Raw genomic sequence first — 22332 nt, forward strand, 5'->3', positions numbered from 1 at the left:
ATAACAGAAAATCTTCCACCTATACTGTTCAGCTTCAAAAGCAGAACAAAGAAATCTTATGCTTTCTAGCTAATTCTCTGAGAATATCAATGGTGTAATAGGACACCTTTGAGAGCAGGACACAAGAGAATCTCTATATTTTTGTGAAAATATCTTGAAACTCATTAATGAAAATATTTATCACCCGTGTCATAATGACACAACCTTAGTTACTGAGATTTCATGCAAAAAACCCATACCTACAATTCATCCAGTATTACTACCATGTATTAATATAATAGTCAAAGGAAAGAATGCCTCATTTTATGACAACAGACTAGAAAATGTGTGCTTAATTCCCAGTTTTCTGCCTGACTATGTTTTAACAGCTATTTAAATGTTCTGGTCCTCAAGATGCCACTTGCAAAATCATTACCATAATCACCCATTTTACAGATGGGCTTTCTAAACAGATGTTCAAATCCTACAGTAGTAACGGTAATATAAGAACTCATATTAAAACAACTGTAATGTTAAAATTAAGGAAAAAACAGGAAACATGAAAAAAAAGGAAAAATATATATTCTATAGAATATATATTCTGTTCTATGGAACATTTTTTAGCATAATTTAAATGTTTATACTATAGGTTCAATACATTTTTCTAACTAATTCTGAAACATTAGCCTTACAGAAGTTCCCTTTGGTTTAGTTGATCCAATGAGGGGGAAAAAAAAAAAAAAAGAATTCTATCTTATTAAAATGCTTTCTGCAACAGTGATGCAATTTGATGCTCTTTTTGGGTTTAACTGTTTACTTAAGTACTCAGTCATAATCAATAAGCACTGTTCCAGAATTGTGGGGAAACCCAAAATGGAGGAAGCTGTGGAATTCCTTTCAGAGCGCTCAAATACACTGGTGAGCAAACCCATTTTCCTCTGGAAAGGGAAGGATTGAGGTTTTCCCAGTTCGATGATGATCACTTTTCTCTGACTACTCTTACGTCATGCTTTCTAGAGGCAGATCCTTACAGCTCATTATTACACTTCTGAACAAGCAGGAATGTTGCTTTTGGAAAAAATAACCAATTACTGGCATTCTGAAAAAGTAACTCAGAGGTAGGTAGTTCTTAATTTTCCTCTAACCTCAGCCCTCATTTCAAATTTCACACTGTCAACGCACAATAGTCTCAGCATGATTCTCAGGAACAAGAAACAGACACAGTAAAGAGCAGTCAGAACAAGACTGTTGCCCTGTCTGCCTTCATCCTTGGTTCGGGAAAGGTTTTGTTAGATGGAAAGTTAAACAGTTATATTCCTCAGACTCCATCTCTTTATCATTTCACATGTATTTTGTAATTTGGAGGATCTTCTCAGTTTATAAATAAATATATGTGGGAGTCTTTATTAAAACATTGGCAGACTTTTATTGCCTTACAGTTTGGCATTTCGTATTGCTTTTGAAGTATGTTTCAAGATACAGTATATATTTGAAAGTTTCTAAAATAGTACCAGATTCTAAAACCTTGGTTTCCTTTAGAAGTTTAGTAGGAGACTAAAATAATCCAAAACATCAACTATTTTTAGACTGCAGTTATAAATACTACTTCACTTTATATATTAAACCAATATAAAATTGTAACAAAAGTTCACTTTTTAATTAATTTCCTTCTCAGGAAATCAAGTGTAAATTCATATTTTTCCAATGCAGAGTGGCTTTTATTTTTTTTGATATCTTAGTAAAAACTGCATTTTCAAAGCTCCTGATTTAAAATCCTAACTAATCATGACATAGAATTAGTCTATTTATGGCTACAAAAAGCAAGCCTTGTTCTCATTATGCAGTAAGTACTAGATCTGTTTATAGATCTGACATTTTGTTGGAAGTGATCCAAACCTATAGTGCTATTATTCCTTAGTAAAATTTAAACAGCTGTAGTCATGTAATTCAAAACCCTGGAAGTCTGCTGCAGTGCTTGTTCTACTTCAGTATACCATGAATGCAGGATGCAGCCAGTCATATAAAGGATTCTCTTCTTCACAGAATGAAAGAAAGACGTGAACTACAAACCTGAATGCAACCTGAAAGGTCCAAATAGATGAGCCTGTGACAGCCTCTTCCAGAGCTCAGGTACAGTAAACCTTTGTCTGTGAATTTTCTGCAGTGAGCTAAACTCAGATACCGTAAATTGGGGAAGCTGCTTTGCAAAAAAACCAAAAGAGAGCGCAAGTTATTACAAGGGTATGTTACAGAATCGATAGAACATAAAATACCACAGTTAAAGTATTCTGAAAATTACTGTAAAGAAAAGATGTTCGATATGAAATAGGATTATCTCCTTGCTGAAGCTTGAAAGTCCCTTTCTTCTGCTGCACTTTTTCCTCTGCTCCTTGTACTGCAAATTACTGGGGGAATAGCACTATCATACAACATATTTCACCATATGAAAACAGTATCATTTTAAAGTTATCTCAAATAACTGCAAAAGCATACTTTTTAATTAACTGGGATTTTTGTGTGCATACTTTGAAAGCTAATAGACTTTTCAGTATAAGTTTGCTGGACTGTCTTTGCCATTGATTTTACAAGCAGTGCCTGCTAGAAATGAAAACCAGAACTCTAACAAAGGACGTTAAAAGCATAAAAGTACAGTTAGAGCTTCTCAAGTCATATACTTATCTAGAAGAGTACTATTAAAACAATCTGAAAAATTGAAAGAGATACAAAAGGGAATTATCCAAAAGTGAATCATCCAGTGTTAGGTTTTGATCAGTTCTTTGGGAAACATTTCTTTACACTAAACATTAGTTACAAGAAAGCAAACTGTAAGTGGAAAATGTTAAATCAACAGCACTCTGTAAAAGCAAGAATTTATACTCTGAATATACTTAAGTTTCCGTCTGCAGCTTTGGTTTATAACATACTGAAAACTATTCATTTTACTGAACTACATTTCTAACTGGAATAAATAACAATTGCCACAAGCACCACAAATGAAAGCATGCAGAAAATCAAAACCTAGAATTAGGACCTACTACTCTGGTAGACATTTAGTTGTAGGGATATAGTCATACAGTTCTGCAAGTCAGCAAAAGTAGGCATTTTGAAGAAAGATGGGAACACCCACTGAAGAGCTGACTGCTTAAGGAGTGGCATACATTTTTGGAACTGACTTTATACTTTCAATATAGAGTGGGGAAACACGCTAACTGGAACTGAATGCAAAAAAAAGAGATAGGAAGCTGGAAAAGAACATTATTGTAAAAAAAGGATAATACAAAAAACCTAAGAAATTAAATATAAGATTATATTTCATGGGGAAAAAACAAACAAACAAACAAACCAAACCCCAAACCAATGTGCATCAGAACCAGATATCAGAATATAAGGGCATGTGTTTGTGGTGTGGTTTTTTTTAATGGAAACATTTAATTCATATTAAATACAGAAATAAAAGTATCCTTCTTTGTAGAAGCATAAGCCTTTTTGCATTTTAGTGACATATTCCACAGAAATGAGTAGGGAAAATCAAACTCCGAGAGAGTACAATTCCAAACTTAGCTGACAAAACAGATAATAATTTAAGAGATTGGGTTTTATACTCTGGCAGTTCTGAGTCTTTTTAAAGTATATCTTGCTACAAGGTTGCACAACTTAAGACACAGGGAAGCCTTTCTTACTGCATTTTGAAGACTGTGATCAAAACCTTCCAATACTTTTGAAGAGACACTGATTTTCTTTACAGGTCATATGACCCATTTTTATGATCTGGGAATTTTAACACATGCCTCCTTCTGCCATTTTTAAAGTGACAGCTTTCTTAAAACTTAAGCTTGAGCACACAGACTACTAAAAATCCTTGTTTTGTGTTACAGCTAAATTCTGCAGGAATTCTGTCATACTGATTTTTCAATTAATTTTAGCATTAGCAATGTCAGGATCATTGGTTTAAAGCAATCTGACAAAATCACCTCCTGATATTTATTCCTGATAGAAAATATTCATGTCTACCACATGCAACAGAACTTTTCCGAGGGAAATTGTAGCTGATGATCTGTGTTGTGCAATACGGAGGTTAAAATGCTTGTATAGAACAGTAAGAGACATCAAAAATGACCAAACAGTTTTGAGCACACTCAGCCTACACTTCACTTGTTCCTTGTTCCAATAACAGACATCTGATATACAATAGCAAACTTCACGTGCAGTATTATGAAATGCAATACTGCCACCTCTGAGAACTTTGTATTAGTTACCTTACTACATAGGACCTGTGGTAAGCTAATGCTTTTGAGATGGCACATGAAATGTTTATGAAATTTGTCTGGTATCAAAATCTTCACAGGACAGCAACTTTCTGTACATCCCCATAACCTCAGAAACAATGAGCTTTGCTTTTTGTCCAAAAATTGTCAATAAAAACAGTGGTATCTTATGGTTTTAAATCAGAAGCATCATGCGTGACTGGGAAAATTTCTTATTAACAAGGTACAAGTTAACTGCAAAATATATTTTGTCAGTGGAGAATTTTTCTTTTTGTTTTAAACATTTTATTGCATTGAAAGCTTCACCTGCTCTGGAGAATTCTTTCTTGGGTATGTGCTATTTATTCATCAGAAGAAATGAACAGTTCTGACTTTTGGTGGCAATAGCATGTTCAGGTAACCAGAATAATGTATGCTGAGATTACCTATAGAACAGCTGTTCCAAACTTCAACATAAATATTTTTTCTTTTTAAATTTCCATATATCAGCCAACACGGAGAAACACAGATTATGATAATGTCCTAGTTTCAGCTGGAATAGAGTTAACTGTCTTCCTAGTAGCTGGTACAGTGCTATGTTTTGAGTTCAGTATGTGAAGAATGTTGATAACGCTGATGTTTTCAGTTGCTGCTAGTAGTGTTTAGTCTAAAGTCAAGGATTTTTCAGCTTCTCATGCCCAGCCAGCGAGAAAGCTGGAGGGGCACAAGAAGTTGGCACAGGACACAGCCAGGGCACCTGACCCAAACTGGCCAACAGGGTATTCCATACCATGGGACGTCCCATCCAGTATAGGAACTGGGAAGGGGGGGCGGGGAATCGCCGCTCGGGGACTAGCTGGGTGCCGGTCGGCGGGTGGTGAGCAATTGCATTGCGCATCATTTGTACATTCCAATCCTTTCATTATTGCTGTTGTCATTTTATTAGTGTTATCATTATCATTATTCGTTTCTTCTTTTCTGTTCTATTAAACTGTTCTTATCTCAACCCGTGGGTTTTGCTTCTTTTTCCCGATTTTCTCCCCCATCCCACTGGGTGGGGGGGAGTGAGTGAGCGGCTGCGTGGTGCTTAGTTGCCGGCTGGGGTTAAACCACAACAGATAAGAATAATACTGATGAAGAGATGGGTGGTAAGACTGGAGACACTAAATGGAAAACTGCCAAAACAAATGTTATTTATATGAGGATATGGCATTATAGACTAAGAAAAACAAAAGTCCAAATGTATTACACAAATACCAAAGAAAAACATGTTTCTGGACTTTGTAGGGCTGCTGTTGAAAGGAAGACATTAGTTTTCCTCATAAGAAAGAGAAACAATGTACAGCTATCTTCAAATCCATATACATCTTTGTGACGGCTGCTATTCATGGACCAGCATGTCTCTTTTCTGTATGGCAGTTTTTAATGCAGCAATTCTACCTACCAGGTGGACTTCGAGTCTCATGGAGGGATACATGTAAAACAGAAATGGCAGACCTCTGTAAGAATGTAAATTATCTGCCTTCAGCTCACTGATCTTCCAAATAAGAGTTTGGAATAACTCTTTCTTTTGCAGTTGTCACACAAGGCCTTGGCTCACAGAATACACCTATCCACAATCCTCTCTTGCAAATATAAATTTTTAAGAACATATCTAACTTGCAAACTTCTTGCATCATCACGAGTAACTGGACATGTCCAAGAAATTTTTGGCTAGCATGTTCTTTTAAAAGTTTCTGTAAAACTCTGTGAAATATATAGCGTAGTCTAGCATACATTTTTAATTATACTAAAAAGAGAAAAGAACTGCTACCTAAGTCAAATGTATCGGGCATTTTTTTCATTTTGCATAGCAGACAGAATCCTGTAAATCACTCAAAAAGAATATTTCTACTACATATGCCTCTAAGTTTCCTGCAAGATTAAAACAAACACACTTTTGTATTTCTCTTTAATTTTACCTTGACAATAGTCGTAGTGTTCCATTAGTAATACCTGTATATGACAGATTTAAATAGAGAAGAGATCTGCAACCTTCTGATATGAGTCTCATCGATTCATCCTGAATAATAAAAAAAAAATTCCAGAAGTACATTAGAATTATATTTGTATTCATTTATCTTACATTTTTATGCAGAATAACAAGGGAAAAAAAACATGAATAAGTATCTTTAAATCATCATAATAATTTTTATACATCACAGCCATTTTCTTTGGAAGCCTCAGAGTAGAATACTGAGAGACACAGGATGCTACTGTTACTCACTTGAAGTATGGTAATTTTAACATTCCAGTTCAAGAAAACATTATACACTACACAGTCCTACAGAGCACAGGGGACTTTTCACACGATTGAAGGTTAGCACATGTCTACATATTTTGCTAAACCAAGATTCTTGTTAGCCAATCTTGGTATCTAAAAGCACTGGTGAATTTTCTCCATAAGCTCTGGTACACTTCTGTAACCCGTAATATCATTTACAAAATGCTTCCTGTTTAGTTCTACCCTCTAGGTGGAACATTAGATTCCAGTAATTCTAGGGCTTCCATGTTTTATTGACCTGCAAAAGTGGTACTACCTAGATTGTTCTATATATCATTCCATTAGAATATAATGGGAACAAACCTCCTAGTATGAAGAATGTTTCACAATAAATGTCAATATAATAGAAAGGGAAAAAGTCAGCACTTATACATGGAAATGTAATAGTTGAGTTTCTGTCTTTTGCCATGTTTTGGTCACCTCTTTAATATTTCAGTTAGCAGGCAAAAGGACCATCAAGATAGCTGGAAATTCAATACGAATCAACTTTAAAGAGGACAGTTTGTGCTTTTTAAATATAGTCCTGCAACAAAGGATTTGAGAGAGGTGATATCAGTAAAAATAGGTATGTTGACGGAAGATAACCATAACCTGAAGAGAACTGAAGGCATAGAGAGTGGTGAGAAAGCATTAGGGGGATAGCACGATGGGGAAAACTCTGAAACCTTCCATATGAAAGCAGCACAACCAGGGGTCCATCTCAAGTGTCTGAACACAAACACTTGTAGCATGGGAATCAACCTGTAGGGATCAAAGTTCATGCACAGGTGCAGAGCTATGATTTCACTGGGATTCCAGAGATGCAAAGGGGTAGCACACACAACTGGAGGGCTGCAAGGAATGGTTACAGAATATTTAGGAATGACAGCCCAGGAAGGTGAGGACAGGTTGCGCTCTATGCAAAGTTATGCTTAAATGCACGGAGCTTTGCATTGGAATGGGTAACAAGGCAGTTGACAGCTTATCTGTAAGCATTAGAGGCTAGACCTATGAGGATTACATTGTGGTAGGTGTCTGCTACAGACTGCTTGATTCAGAGAAGAAGGTAGATGAAACTTTCTTTGGGGAGCTGAAGGAAGCCTTACAATTGCCTATCCTGGTTACTCATGAGAGACCTTCAACCGCTCTGATATCCACTGGAAGAACAATATGGCTGGGCGCAAACAATCCAGGAGACTTCTACAGTGTGTTGAAGACAATTTCTTGATCCAGGTGACTGACAAGTGGTCTAGGGAACATGTTCTTCTGGACTTGTTTCACAAACAAGGAAAAACTGGTCACAGATGTGAAGAACTAGAGTGACATTGGTTACTGCAACCATGAAAATGAGTTTTAAATCCTGAGAGACGAAAACTGGACAAATTGGAGAAGAAAAAGCCTGAACCTGAGAGCAGATTTTGGCTTGTTTAGGGATCTGCTTAACAGGATCTCGTGGTTGACAGCCCTGGAGGGCAAAGGGGCCCAGGAAAGCTGGTTGATCTTCAAGGCCAAGGTACTCAATGACTTTTTTGCCTCAGTTTTTACTGCTAAGGCTTGTCTTAAGGCTTCCCAGGTGCCTCCCAGGAGCCTACTAGCAGAGTCTGTGGGAGTGAAGCAATACCTATGGTAGAAGAAGATAATGTCAGGGAGCACCTGAGGAAATGGGACAAGACAGGATGCATCCAAGAGTACTAAGAAAGCTGGCTCCTGTCACTGAGAGGCCTCACTCATTTTTGAAAGGTCATGGCAATCAGAGGAAATTCCTGATGAGTGGAAGATAGGAAATGTCACATCCATTTTCAGGAAATGGAAGAAGGAGGATCAAGGAAACTACAAGCCAGTCAGCCTCACCCAAGTCCCTAGGAAGGTTATGAAGCAAATCCTCCTTGAAGCCCTGTCCAAGCACACGAAGGATGAAAAAGTGATAGAGAACAGCCAGCGTGGATTTACCAAGGGCAAAGCATTCCTCATTAAGGTGATAGTTTTCTATGATGAAATTACTGGATCTATAGATAAGGGGAAAAAAGTGGCCGTTGTGTATCTTGACTTCAGCAAGGCCTTCAATGCAGGCCACAGTATCCTTATAGCCAAATTGGTAAAATAAAGGCTGGATAAGTGGACTTCAAGGTGAGTGAAAATTTGTCCAGGCTGCCAGGCCAAAGAGTTGTCACCAATGGTGCTAAGTCCCATTGGTGGCTTATAGCAACTGGCATCCCTCAAGGGTCAATATGGGGACCATTACTGTTAAATGTCTTTATAAATGGTTTGGATGATAGGAATAAAGTACATTCTCAGCAAATCCACAAATTATTCCAAACTGGCGGGAGCGTCAATACACTGGAGGCTAGAACTGCTATTCAGACAGATTTAGTCTCGAAAAATGGGCTGACAGAAACCTCAGGAAGTTCAACAAAGGCAAATGGAAAGTCCTGCATCTGGGATGGAGCAACCCCATGGATCAGTACAGTCTAGACCCTGGACAGAAAGCAGCTATCAAACACAGTGACCTGACAGTCCTGGTCAATAACAATTTCAATGTATATCAACAGTATGCCCTTCTGAAAAAGGTGGCCAACTGTATACTAGGCTGCATTGCCAAGAGTGTGATCAGCAAGTCCCTGCTATGCCTGGCATCACCTAGGAACGTGCTTACTGGTGTGTACCAAATGTGTATTAGCAAGCATGCTAACAACCAAACAGAACGGACAGTTATGAAACAGTGTTTAAGTCTTTACAATTTGGCAGGTGCTGGCCCTCTAACTTACTGCCTTCATGCATCAACATGATCCTTGAAAAGCATACAACCTCCAAATACTACTCTGTAGTTATAATATCATATAGCAAGTATTATGTTATGTAGCAAGATGATTCTACAGTGTTACTCAATGAACTTCATAATATAATATATCTTTATCCCTTCCTTGTAGCTGGTATAGTAAAGAAAATTATATAATCTGTGAAAATGGTGAGAACAAGATATTTGGCAATAAAGCTAACATCAACATAGGACAGAGATGATGACAGATGTAAAGCAGAACCAAACCAGAGTATTATAAATTAGAACCTCACGATTCTTCTGCAGCTCTTGCCTCTCTAACTCAACCATCATATGCCATTTTTGTATGAAGTTCATAAGCTGTAGTTTATCTGTGGTAATTTTTTAAATTTTGTGTGTAAATATTGGTGTGGTTCTGGGCTAGACCCTTGGACATACACTTCACTCCAAAGACAACTAAACTATACCAAATTATTTGTTTATATACTTAGCATAAATAGCCTATAAATGGATGTATACATTATATGAATCTATTAAGAACCATAATGTCTAAAAAAATATTGATTTTATTTTTAGATTGATGTTATTATTAGAAAAATTTGCACATATTGGTGTCATTTCTAAGAAATTATTAATTAAAGCAGAGTCAAACATTGTTTTTCCATCAGAAAAGAGCAATGAAAAAACATAAAAGAGAATTAACAGAAGAAAGATAAAACTGAAAATGTTAAAGGAAAAAGAATGTACAAAATATATAATGGTGATTGCATACTTAGACACTTTTCAAATAAAGACTCTCACAAATATCCAGAAATTTAGTGAGACATTTTTAGAGCCCAAGTGTACTACTGAATGAAGGAATAAAGGAACTTGGAAACAATTTAGGATTAAAATGTATTGTTGACAACTCCAAACTTAAAAAAGCAAAAAGAACCTCCCCCCAGACTGGTGGAGTTTTGAAGCCTTTTTATTAAAATTAATTGAGATTGAATATATCATTTTGCCCTGGCACTGTAGAAAACAAATGAGAACTTCACTGAGTATCTCTGAATCCTACTAAACTCCATTTTCAAAGTACTTAAGAACACAAGTCTCTACTTTTAATCAGGAAGATTTGTGTACCCAAATAACCACAGCACTTCAAAAAATCTTCCTTCTTGGTATAATTAGAGTTCGTGGAAAAAGTCTGTAGTACTTACATTTAATCCCTGGCATTCAGACAGATTTAAGTCTTGCAAATTCTTACATTCACCTAAAAAAAAAAAAAAAGTCATATTAAAGGTGAACAGTTAAAATTCTCAGTGTACAACACAAACGTAAGAATTCCTATTACAGATTCAGCCCATCTAGGCCAATATCCTCCCTGAAACCATGGCCACAGCATATTACTGAGAAGAAAGCACAAAAACCAAAAAGTAGAATACGAAGTTGGAGTAAGCTGTCCTGAGGAAATGTTTCTTCTTACACTCCATCAACTAATGGCTGGCTTAGGAAGCTGGTTTCAGTCTTATATTACCAAAGGACCGGAAAGCTACCTAATTAAGCAATCTGGTGTTCAGAAATGCCAGAATTAAGTTTTCCACATAGGTTTATCTGTCCCTCCCACCCATATATTACGACATCGGTATCTAATTATATAAGTGAACAATCTTTTCCCTCTGAAAGTAGAGGTGCAGCAATCAGACCAACTGTAGGAAGAGCCCTGCTTATCTTCTGCAGGTATGGAATTTCAGAGAATTTAGCTGCCTGAGACAGTCTCTTCTGTGTGCATATAATCTCCTATTTTGCAGAGATTGTTGAAATTCTAACAAATTAACAAAAGATAGATGTCTGAGACTAGAAGAAACACTTACACATCCTTTCAGCCACTCTTCTGCCAAATTTTGAGTCTATCCTCCAAGGTAAAGATGCAAAAACTCCTATTAAACATAGTAATACTTTTTGCCTTAATCTGATCTTCAAAAATAACTGATCTGTCTAAAGTGAAATGAAAAAATAGACCTCATACAGATACCTAATATGGAAAATGCAGTATGAAAGGTTTACAGAGTTAAAAGAAATATATTAAAAAAATCTTTAAAAACACATTTTCACATGGTAAGCCAAATACATGTTTTCAATTGCAGCCAAGCACTAGTACAACAATACCTCTGTATATTCTTTTCTACAGGGACTGTGACTTCATTGATATCCTGTAATACTGTCTAACTTAGTGCCTTTTTGAAGAGTAGGACAATACTGAGAGGGATTGCACAACTCAAAAGAACCTAACCAATTAAAATCATCCTTAAGGCTGCTAAGCCACAGAAATTACAAACCTCTTATACGTTTTTTGCCCTAGCACTAAATAAGACAAAATTACCTTTTTACATGTGAACCTGTAGATGCTACCAAAAGCAGCTGCTCATTTTGGTATTATAGCTGAGTATAATTTAGTTAGCAGACAGAAAGTAATACTAGTAAAAAATTCCAGTTCAGACCCAGGAGATGAAAAGGAAGAGGAAAGAATATTTCCAGAATTATTTATTACCTTTCCTCCCCCAAGTTCTTTTTCTATTTCCAAGCTCTCCTGGATAGAATGAGCTATCACATTATCAGAACGGTGAACAGTTCAAAACAACACAGAGGATCCCAGTTATGATTCAAGTTATTAAAACACATGATCAATTTACACTGACTAGCATATAGGTGCCCAAAAGTAATAAATAAAATTTAATTTTTCATGTAAGGGACAAAGTTGTCAATGCAAACCCTCATTCACACTGTGAACTAACAGAATCTGAATGCAGATAGACAACTGGCAACTACGGGAACAAAATGGAGAAACCAATCAATGGGTTTTCAAAGGTAATATTAACAACTGGCCACATGGATTAGAAGGATGCAGTAGCATGCAGAGACAGGACTGCTTCATCTGTCTAATGAGTAAGAACTGCACAAATACTGAGAATGCCCTACAGTCGAGATGTGGTTTAAACTGATCTACCAATTTGTTTAAAAATGAAAAATTTCTTTGCTTTCAGAAGAATTTTACCTGATATTAGTTGATTTATTGTGCTACCTTTCCTCCAGATAAAAACAAGTTTTTTGAGCCCAAAACAATGGTGTTTTAGAAACAGAACATCTGTGCAATGATCTGCCCTCCAGACTGGGATTCAATACCTTCCCAGGTGCTAAGGTCAAAAAGGACTGAGCATAACACAAAGAAGTCCACAGTCATAGAGAAAAAGTAACTAAGTAGTTAAGCCAAACAGTGAAGAATTAAAAAAAAGTTTCAGAAGGAATGATACTGACTAGCAAAAGTAGGAAATTTGTGAGATGGAAAAAAGTTAGAAAATAAAAAAACTCGAGGGGTTAAAATATTTCTAAGGAAACTCAACCTTGTGAACAAACTTCACTGAAAATTAAGGAAAAGGGCAGTGGACAGGAGTAGTATGGGAAATTCAGGAGGGAACATAGGCCAAAAAATTACTATAAATACTGAAGCAATTTGGAAACTGTTGCAGGGAGCAGTCCTTCTCTAACTGACATGGGCCATGAGAGACACTTGGTAGTAGCAGGGCTAGTTATGATAATTGGGGCTCAACCTGAAAACAAGTCCACACTTGAGCGCAGTCTGAAACCGGGGGTTTGATAGGCACTGGATAACTTTCCCTGGTCTGGCTCTGTATGTGTTCCAGTGGGTCAACACCCAGAAAGCTGGAAAATATCAGCTTCAAGCTCCTCTTTGAAGCTCATCTTCCAAGAGGAACTTAAATACAAAGAAGATTCAGCCAGATGCGCTTTTCCTGAATACATGAGAACCTTGTAACAAAGATCAGTTAGAAATTCGTCCATATAGTTTCCCATGTTTAATCAAAATGAACGACAGGTAGACCAGAGACAGTAAAAACAACAAAAAAAGAGATAGGACATTAAATCTTCAAAGTATTTGTAAAGCTCCAAGTAGTGTGATGATTGAGTACTTGACTGAATGCTGCACATTATGTACAAGCCTCCATGAAAATGCCTGTTTCATCTGTACTAATGTTTTACTTTTCTTCCAACACAGGGATCCCACATACCCCAGCTGTGCATCCTCAGATCTGTATAATACTGATTAAGACTATCCAAAAATTTCAACTGTTCCAGCTGTCACAGAAAATAACTGGGGCCAGCTGAATGTCAGGATGCAAGTAGTTACTATTATACTACTACTTCTTCTTTGTAAACTGTCTGACTGTAGGAAGACAAGGAATAGGAGTTTGAGAAACAATGAAAGGGAAAACATCTTAAGGAAAGCATCTAGCACTGTTAAGCGCAATGCCCTAGGCCTACCATGTGATATATACAGTTATCTTCATGAGAAATACCTAGATTGTCAGGAAAGAAAATTGATTTTTGTGGCACCTGATTGGCCAGAGGATTTAAAACACATGCTGCTAGCAAGAAACAGGATTCGTAAACTGAAGAATAATATGTTTTCCAAGTATAAAGTACTGAAAAGTCTGGATTTACAACAGAATGATATATCAAAAATTGAGAGCGAGGCTTTTTTTGGTTTGAATAAACTTACCACACTCTTACTTCAGCATAACCAAATTAAGAGTTTATCTGAGGAGATTTTTATTTATACACCCAGTCTAAACTACCTACGTCTTTATGATAACCCCTGGCATTGCAACTGTGAACTAGAAACTCTTGTTACAATGCTACAGGTTCCAACAAACAGGAATTTGGGAAATTATGCCAAGTGTGTGCACCCAATAGAACTGAAAAATCAAAAGCTAAAGCAGATAAAAGCTGAACAGCTATGTAGTGAAGAGGACAGGCAGGACCCCCAAAACATAAGACGGGAGAAGACTGAAGCTGTCAAACCAGAATTTGATTCCTCTTTGTGCCACATGTATGTGTTTCCTGTACCAACTCTGAACTGCAAAAGAAAAGGTTTGTATCTGTCCTTATAACTGAATTAATTATTTTAATACTCTTGCTCCCATACTACATTTATACACATATTATTTACAGCAAATATAGTACTAGTACTTGCTTTACTCACTTTAATACTGTTAATTGTTTTCCGCTTGTAACTACAAGCAACAGGTAGGAATTATTTCTGCACTTTACCTCTACTCTGCAGCCCCAATTCCAGATATTCTTTAATGTTCTAGTATAAGATATCCAACAAAAATCAACAGGAATAAAATTAAGCACGCTTAAGTTACTGAAGGACCAGCATCTCACTAGCCTGATTTTACAACTATAAACATTCTAATCAGTCAAATTACAGCTGTGCTGAAATTGTTGTACTGAAGAGAAAAGCATAGAGTGCCTTTTCTTCTTTCCAGTGTACAACACAAAGATAGCAACAACTTTGACAGAAGCGAGCTGTGAAGCAGGACTGGAGCAGCCAGCTGTGCTTACAATGCCCAAAGGAACCTGATTGCAAAGGAGAGCCATTGCATCCTCACATTTTCTGTGCAAGATTTCTTCTACTAAGGAAGAAATTGTATGCTTTTGTTCATAAAGAAATACCTCCTCTGTGTTCTTCCTCCCAGCATCCAGCAAACATTTTGAAGTTGAAGGGCCTTCAGTAAATGTTTTTCAGACACTTGGATCCATTCCATTCCTAAATCCTTCTCAGGCTTCTAAAAGCCACAGTTAAGCCTTAAGGGTAAACCAGCTGGGGCATATATCAACACAAAAGTGCACATTTATTCATGCTTTATATTTCCTGTATTTTATCCCGTGATGAAACAAAGGAAACAACAAAACAATTCAGAAGAGAGTTGTTCTTTAATATTACAAATCTGAAATAAAAAGCACTACTAGAAGTAGCCAAAATTGGTAGGATTTTGTCACAAATTTTGCAAAGCATAGCCTGCAATACCAGATCACTGCAGTGGTATCAAAGAGATGAGCTGAATACATGAATACACTCAAAAACTTTTGGCAGAAAAAATGTTACTTTTTTCTCTAAGTTCATTGAAACATTCAATGTGGTCTGCTCTTCATTGGATTTTCACAGGCTTTTATGGTATTTTTTTACAAAATGGTTTGCTGTCTTTAGTACTAATAATGAAGAAATAAAGTTACTTCAACCTCTGCATGAGTGTACTAGAAGGTACAGGGACTCCATCCTTCAGATCAAGAACTAAGTATATCAGTCCAGGACTTCCTGAATGTCTAGCATGGACACATTGAGTACGTTCAGTATTTTTTAGGAAGTATCAGATCTACTGTACATATGCTTGACAGCTGGATGCAGATATCCCATGGACATTTGGGATTTCTGAACATATGGTAATCTTTGATGAAAGCATTGTACTTACTGTCTTTGCATATGATTACTGTGCAGCAGATGCACAATTTCATTGGAATTTTCATCAGAAATAGGAGTATAATGTACCCAAAATGCTGGGAAGACACAAAAAAATTCTCTAAATCCACATGGACAAGATTTCAGAGTAGGAAAAAAGGGGCATCAGTTGCCAAACCAGTAAGATGACATGAAAAGCTGCAACCCATTATTCCTTTACAATGGAGGGGATGGAATGACAAGCAGTATACCAGTACTATGTATCTCTAAGGAGATATGACAACAGGTCAGCAGCTTTCAGTTAATGTCAGAAAGCTCATGGAAGAAACATCTTAAAAATACATATAACCATGTGTATGTTCTCCTTTTTGAAGAACTTCTTATTTTATCTCATCAGACCAGTGATATGTCAGATCGTTCAGTACTTCAGAATTAAAGTGTCCTATGTCCTTGATTCTCTTTTATCAAAAAAAGCAACAGAAGTTGGAAGCAAAAAGTAACTTCTGTTTGCTTTTCTGCAAAAGAATTTGTATTTGCAAGAGCAGTTGAAAAAATATATTTTCTAGTACTGCCAAACTCTCCAAGTCTCTAAATTCAAGCATTATTCACCTTCATTTGGTGATAAATAGGCCCTGAAACTTTGACATCTGCAAAAGCAGGAAGCACTCCAAACAGAGCAGGCTGGAGTAGTTATAGTATTTATGTATTTATAATACCAAAGCTCTGCTCAAAATCAGATATAAGGCAGGAAGACTGATTGATACACTGCTTTAGTCTTGAGAATACCTCAGAACTTCAGAAGTACATTGACAACACAAATTTCAGCACAGATCCAGAAACTACTTGCTTTCAATCAAAGATGGTCAAATAAGAGATACTACTCATTTTCTTGTAAAAACAGCCCAGGATTAGAATACTCATTGAGTAAACATAATCCTGGAGATTAGATTTATTAATTTTTATTTATTTTAAATTTATTTAAATTAAAAAATTAATTTATTTATTTACCCTGAGAGGATTCAAACCACAGTTTGCACTTCTCAAGAATGTGCCCTTACTACTGGACTAGAAGCTATTCTTTCTGTAACTCTTTTGCAAGGAACACTGTAAGGATAGGTACTCAGATGACTGAGAGGTGCTTGGCTACTTAGGTAATGCCAATGATACAAGTAGGATAGAGAAGTAGATAGACAGAATGCCACTATGCTGCCTGGACATAACAACTGTAAGTATTGTAACAAATATAAAGTCTTAAATGTTACTAAAACACTACATAACTGTAACTGAAGAACTATAATTATAACTGTACATATTACTATAAATACTATAAAAACTAGTATTTTTATTGCTGATAAAATTTAGAACATTTTACCTTTTGGGAACACAAAACAAAGGATGTAAAACCGCACACTATAATTTGATTATGGAAGATGTTCATATACCACTGAACATTTTTTAATATAGTTACTCTGGTTTCTTTTCTTTAAATAATCAAGCACTTCACACATACTTTTTATTAGTATAGTATCTTCACTACCTACCCTATCCCTATGCAAATGAATAGTAGAGTTCTATTAAAATAAAAATACAAAACACAAAGAGGCTTTACTATAAGCATCAATGAAGACAGCAATTTTCACATGAAATGTATAAATACAAGTGAACAAAGCAATGAAATTCAGAAGTTGAAAAAACATGTTGACACTAGTAGTGAGGATAAAAGGGAAAGAAAACAAGAAACAATGCTAGACTGACAAAACTGTGTGGTATGCAACTGTGATAACTAAGCAGTAAGAATAATCTAAAGCTGACACAAGTTATATCTTTTTCATTTTTTAAGATTTAAAGAAAGTTCCAGGTAACATACCTCCAGATATAGTTAAACTTGATTTGTCCAGCAACAAAATTAGACAACTACGAGCCAAAGAGTTTGAAGATGTCAGTGAACTGAAGATATTAAACCTAAACAGTAATGGAATAGCTTACATTGATCCTGGTAAGAATAATTTTAAATATTCATTAAAAAGTTATTTGTGTTTTATTAATTATAAACTTTGATAATGTCTCTATCAGATATAAATGTGGGGAAAAAAGGATTTAAAAATCTAGAAGTTGGTGCAAATTTTACCTTTTGTACCACTCAATTCATAGATTAAAGGTTTGCACTGAAATGTATTCATCATGGAAATCAATAAAGAGAGACTGATTTCAGCTGCCCTTTCTTAATACTAAACCAACCAAGTATAAAAATTTAATTCTGCAGACTGAAGGCTAATCATTTCCCAAAATGCTAAATAGTTCAATGATTTTTTAAATATCTTTGCCAAATCTAAGAAAACTTGTCATATAATGAGGGTGCTTTTAAATTATATTGGACAATAAAGTAATAGACAAACCAAAAGGATTTAAACTCTTTGGGGTTAAAAATCACTACATATAATTGCTGTTAAGTTATATATTATTAGAACTCAAGTGGCCCTGTTGGCATTTTGCTTATTGCCTGTGTGATTTGCCTTTTAATTATGAAAGCAAACACAAGGAGAGAGAAAGTATGAAGCAAAAAGACCCTTCTCTAGTAGCATTTTGGAAATTAAACTGCAGTAGAAAGTGATAATATCAGTAAAATGGTACTTATGAGGTTTAACATTAGACATAGTCAATTTATTTAAGACTTCTGCCATTAAATGAAACAGTATACTTGCAAAACATATGAACCGCTCTCTGAAATGTGACTCAGAAGCATTATTATGAAGCTCCATGTTTATTCCATATCTTAAAATATGAATTTAAAGGTTCTACGCACACACACACATACAAAAACTACTAGCCCTCCACATTGTCTAGTACATAATAAATTTCCATATTTCTACTTCTGTATCATGGCAGTAACAGTAGAATTCTATGACCAAATCAAGCATTCATTCACCTTCACTGTCCCTATTCTACACTCATGCATGCTCTTTAAGTGGTTTATAACTTTACCAGCAGTACAACTCCCCTAATGTCAATATATTTATACCAATATGCCACTTGTGAAGGCACAAGCCATATTTTAAAATTCAGTGTTTGAAAAGTCTTTTTTGTAGGCTTTTGCAAAAAAAAAATTAATAAATGTATAATTATGAAAATGTTTTTCCTGTTGCAAATATGCATGTTTTGTTCTAACTTATCTTTATAAGATACCAATAACTATTTTTCTATTGACTAGCTGCTTTCTCAGGTCTCAATAACTTAGAGGAGCTGGATCTATCAAACAACAGCTTGCAGAATTTTGAATATGGAGTACTGGAAGATCTTTACTTTCTGAAAATACTGTGGCTGAGAGAGAATCCTTGGAGATGTGATTACAACATTCATTATCTTTTCTACTGGTTGAAGCATCACTACAATGTTCACTACAATGGCCTAGAATGCAAAATGCCTGAGGAATACAAAGGATGGTCTGTTGGAAAATATGTTCGAAGTTATTATGAGGAGTGCCCAAAAGACAAGCTGCCCATTTATCCAGAAACTTTTGACCTGGAAAAAGATGATGAGGAATGGGAACGACACAAAGAACAATCAGTTCAAACAGTAAAGAAGCACGGTGTAATTGTCACTGTGATAGGCTAATAAGGGAATTATTTTTTTTTTAAGTACATTCAAATATTTGATACTCTGACAAAGAAAAACATACTGTTTACATTTTTGTTAATTATACTGATTGTTTGTAGGACTATCTGCCTACAAAGTTCTGTTTATTGCAGTTAATAATTACAGAATGGCATTAGTTATACAGCATCCTTCATCAAGTAATTGTTTCTAACAATTTGTTCTGGACATTCTTGTGAAATATTTTGGCAAATATTTGAAACTATACAGTAGAAATCGATAGACACAAATGTACATAATGTGGTGGGGAGGAGCTGTCTTATGTATGAACACAGCTTATGAGTTGACACAGAACTTTCTGCAGGATTGTGATCAAGACACATTTTTCTTGAATGTATTGACAGTTCTTTGTATCTATCAGTTTCCTGAAATATTCCCAGAAAATATTTCTAAGATTTTTGTATCAGCTTCCTGTTGTTTTATTGTATACGAAAAATCAAACTCAAGACTAACCTTAAATACAGTTCTAGAAAAACAGGAATGGCAGTCGTTATACTGATTAGAATTCAAACCCAGAAGTTGGGTTCTACTTGCTGACTTACCAGTGTTCCTGCTCAGTCTTGAGTGAATAACTCAGCTTCTGCCTCTTCCGTACCTGAGCTGCCTGAAACCATGAGTAGCCAAGACATGGTTGGTTCCCAACATCCAGCTCCACATGCTCATATTTGCCTTGTTTGGTTTTTGTAGTAGGCAGAGCTGAAGTCTTTCTAGGAGATATTTTAGGTTGCCGTGTCAGTTTGACACAGGTTACATAACATCACTTCTAGGTAAAGAGGACCACGTGAAGGCTGTTGTGGTCTGCATCCAACATGCCAGTGCCCATCCAAACTGAAGGTAAGTATGCTTTTGAGTGCTCACTAAAAGTGCAGGACATTCTCACAGTCCACCCTTCCCCCAGCTTATTTGTAAAATGCACATTGTAGCACCTCCTTACCACACAACTGTCTATGTGAATATAGATTTATTAAAAATTGTGATTATTCTAATACTATGGTAACAGAGCCGTACAAATGCCCCAGCTAAGTAGACAGTATCTCTAAAGATAAAATTCCTTGCTACACAATATACTGGCTAAAAGTTCTTTTACAAAAAAGCTGAATGACTATTGTTAGCTTTTACAAAACAGTTCTGTTTTTTTAATTTCTGCATCAGTTAATATTGAACTAGCAGAACTAGTGCCTCTTAAAGGCAGATATTATAAACCCCTTTTTACACATGGAAAAGATAAGTAACTCCTCAAGCTCACATGGTGGACAAGTAGGAGATGCTGGGTTAAAACTTCAGTATTCCCAGCTCAAGCCCTAGACCAATCTCCTGCTCTTAGATCAGCAAGAAATATGTAAGTGCAGGATAGAGATTCAGAGCCAAAACTTTAAATATCTGTTGGCTACCATGGAAGAAGTTCTGGAACACTCCAGGGAGAAAATTTCCTCCTTTAAAGATCTGCACACGATAACAGTGTTTGTGGATTCCTCTGGTGCTTTAGCCACAAGCTCAAAAGGTCACACATTTTGTTTTAGAAGTGCAATACAAAGCACTCAGTGCTTTTATGCTAACATGAAATAAAAGAACATAAAGGAAAAATTCAGAAATTATTAAGGGTGGTAGGAATGCCAAAAAATCCTTAAGCAAACACATCCTATTATTAACTGCATTCCTTCATGTCCTCCATTATTCAGATTGTGGATATATTTAATGGTGCTTTACTGATAAACTAAATAATTTAGCCATTTCTTATGCAACATCTTTTAAAAACTTTACAGCAAATGCAACAGTATCTGACTCATCCCTGCTCCTGGGAATATCTTAAGCATTATCTTAATTATTAAAGGTTAATCTTGATAAGATGGAACACAGATGAAAATCCCATTTGGCCAGTAATATTCTATAAACGGGGCATTTTCTAGAAACTTAAAAGTGCTGAAAGAAAAAAAATCTGTCATAAGTAGTAGCCAGCATGAAGTGAAGAACTCCTCCTCCTCTCAAATTCTGGAGGATTATTTCAGTACAGAATGGAACTACTGGGAATGATTGAAAAGGACAGACAATGGAACCGCAGCAGATCATCTGTTATTGGCAGCACAGCCAATGAAGAAAAGCTGAGTAGGAAAAAATGAATTTATAAACCATGTTAGGTTAATTTCTGCAAAGAGCATTAAGAAAAAAAACTAGCTTGAGGTAGGCTAAAGTCTGGGTAGAAAAGGCAATCTAGAAAAGGAATATAAGATAAAAGCTGGGTGAGAGGTCTCTGATCTCTCTAGTCAGCAAAAGGTTACCAGTTGGAAAAGCAGTGGAATAAGACTGAGGACCACAAGCAGTGGCCTAATTGTTGTAAATAACAAGTTCAAAGGCCCTGGGGATTCCGAAACAGATCACAAAATGTGCCTCTTAGGACCAAGACTAAAACCTGGAGGTCGCAGTGATATATAGGATAATTGTTCAGTAGAAGCCAGAGTTAAGGGTGTGTGTGTGATCTTTCAGGTTTCTCAGTGGCACCAGAAAGTGTTGCATCTGCTGAAGGTTCAAGGGGGATGATGACCTAAACATGCTGCCTATATGTAACAGCACAAGATGTTTGGTGACAGCTATTAAGTGTGAAATCTGTAAGTGAGGGACATACCAACAAGGACACTCTAGAGGAAGATGGTTTAACAACTATCCACCAAATAAAGGTTTCAGTGTGAACTTGTGAAATCAGTGTCATCTCAGAAGCTCCATGAAAGAAACACTTGTGCAATAACACCACAATGAAATTCAATACTTTAGAGCAGATCTGTCTAGACCTCTAAGAATCAACAAGTGAAAAGACTTCTAGGAGTCAAGAGAAGAAACGACAGAAGTTTTGAATGCTGGAATTGTCCTTGCTACTATTTTCCTTAGATTGTCTCTGGAGCCTTCAAGGAGTAGCTGGAAGTTCTATTCTTTTAACTGCAATGCACTATAATTTTATTCCTTACTGTCTAAAGCTATTGCATATTTCAGTTTTTGCAATGACACTAGAGAATTGTTATAAAATAGATATAGAAGTATTCAGGTGGCGATTTAGTTTCCTATAATTTAAAAAAAAAGGCAGGGGGGGAAG

General features: G+C 36.0%; 2 protein-coding genes across 8 annotated transcripts in view; one reads left to right on the forward strand and one right to left on the reverse strand.

The window, feature by feature from the left end:
* Nucleotides 1–22332, reverse strand: part of FBXL13 (F-box and leucine rich repeat protein 13) — a 94162-nt gene that overhangs the window by 38013 nt on the left and 33817 nt on the right. For 4 of the 5 annotated variants that reach the window (XM_030013566.2, XM_030013570.2, XM_030013568.2 and 1 more), the window contains 3 exons: nt 10501–10553; nt 6185–6285; nt 2050–2179 (listed from right to left, as the gene is read on the reverse strand). In XM_030013566.2, the coding sequence (XP_029869426.1) occupies nt 2050–2179; nt 6185–6285; nt 10501–10553 (284 nt within the window). The remainder of the gene's footprint in view (nt 1–2049; nt 2180–6184; nt 6286–10500; nt 10554–22332) is intronic. The other variant, XM_030013567.2, reaches the window with a different exon arrangement.
* On the forward strand, nt 1052–19725 carry LRRC17 (leucine rich repeat containing 17). 3 transcript variants are annotated; one of them, XM_030013577.2, is made up of 6 exons: nt 1052–1097; nt 2023–2109; nt 11092–11202; nt 13353–14227; nt 17440–17595; nt 18808–19725. In XM_030013577.2, the coding sequence occupies exons 4-6, from the start codon at nt 13471–13473 to the stop codon at nt 19209–19211; spliced, it is 1317 nt and encodes a 438-aa protein (XP_029869437.1). In that variant the 5' UTR covers nt 1052–1097; nt 2023–2109; nt 11092–11202; nt 13353–13470; the 3' UTR covers nt 19212–19725. The 3 variants fall into 3 exon arrangements, with proteins under 3 accessions (XP_029869437.1, XP_029869436.1, XP_029869435.1); XM_030013576.2 differs by lacking the exon at nt 1052–1097 and having other exon boundaries at nt 1914–2109; XM_030013575.2 differs by lacking the exons at nt 1052–1097; nt 11092–11202 and having other exon boundaries at nt 1943–2109.

Source organism: Aquila chrysaetos, chromosome 5 (assembly GCF_900496995.4).
Source record: "Aquila chrysaetos chrysaetos chromosome 5, bAquChr1.4, whole genome shotgun sequence".
Taxonomy (NCBI): Eukaryota; Metazoa; Chordata; class Aves; order Accipitriformes; family Accipitridae; genus Aquila; species Aquila chrysaetos.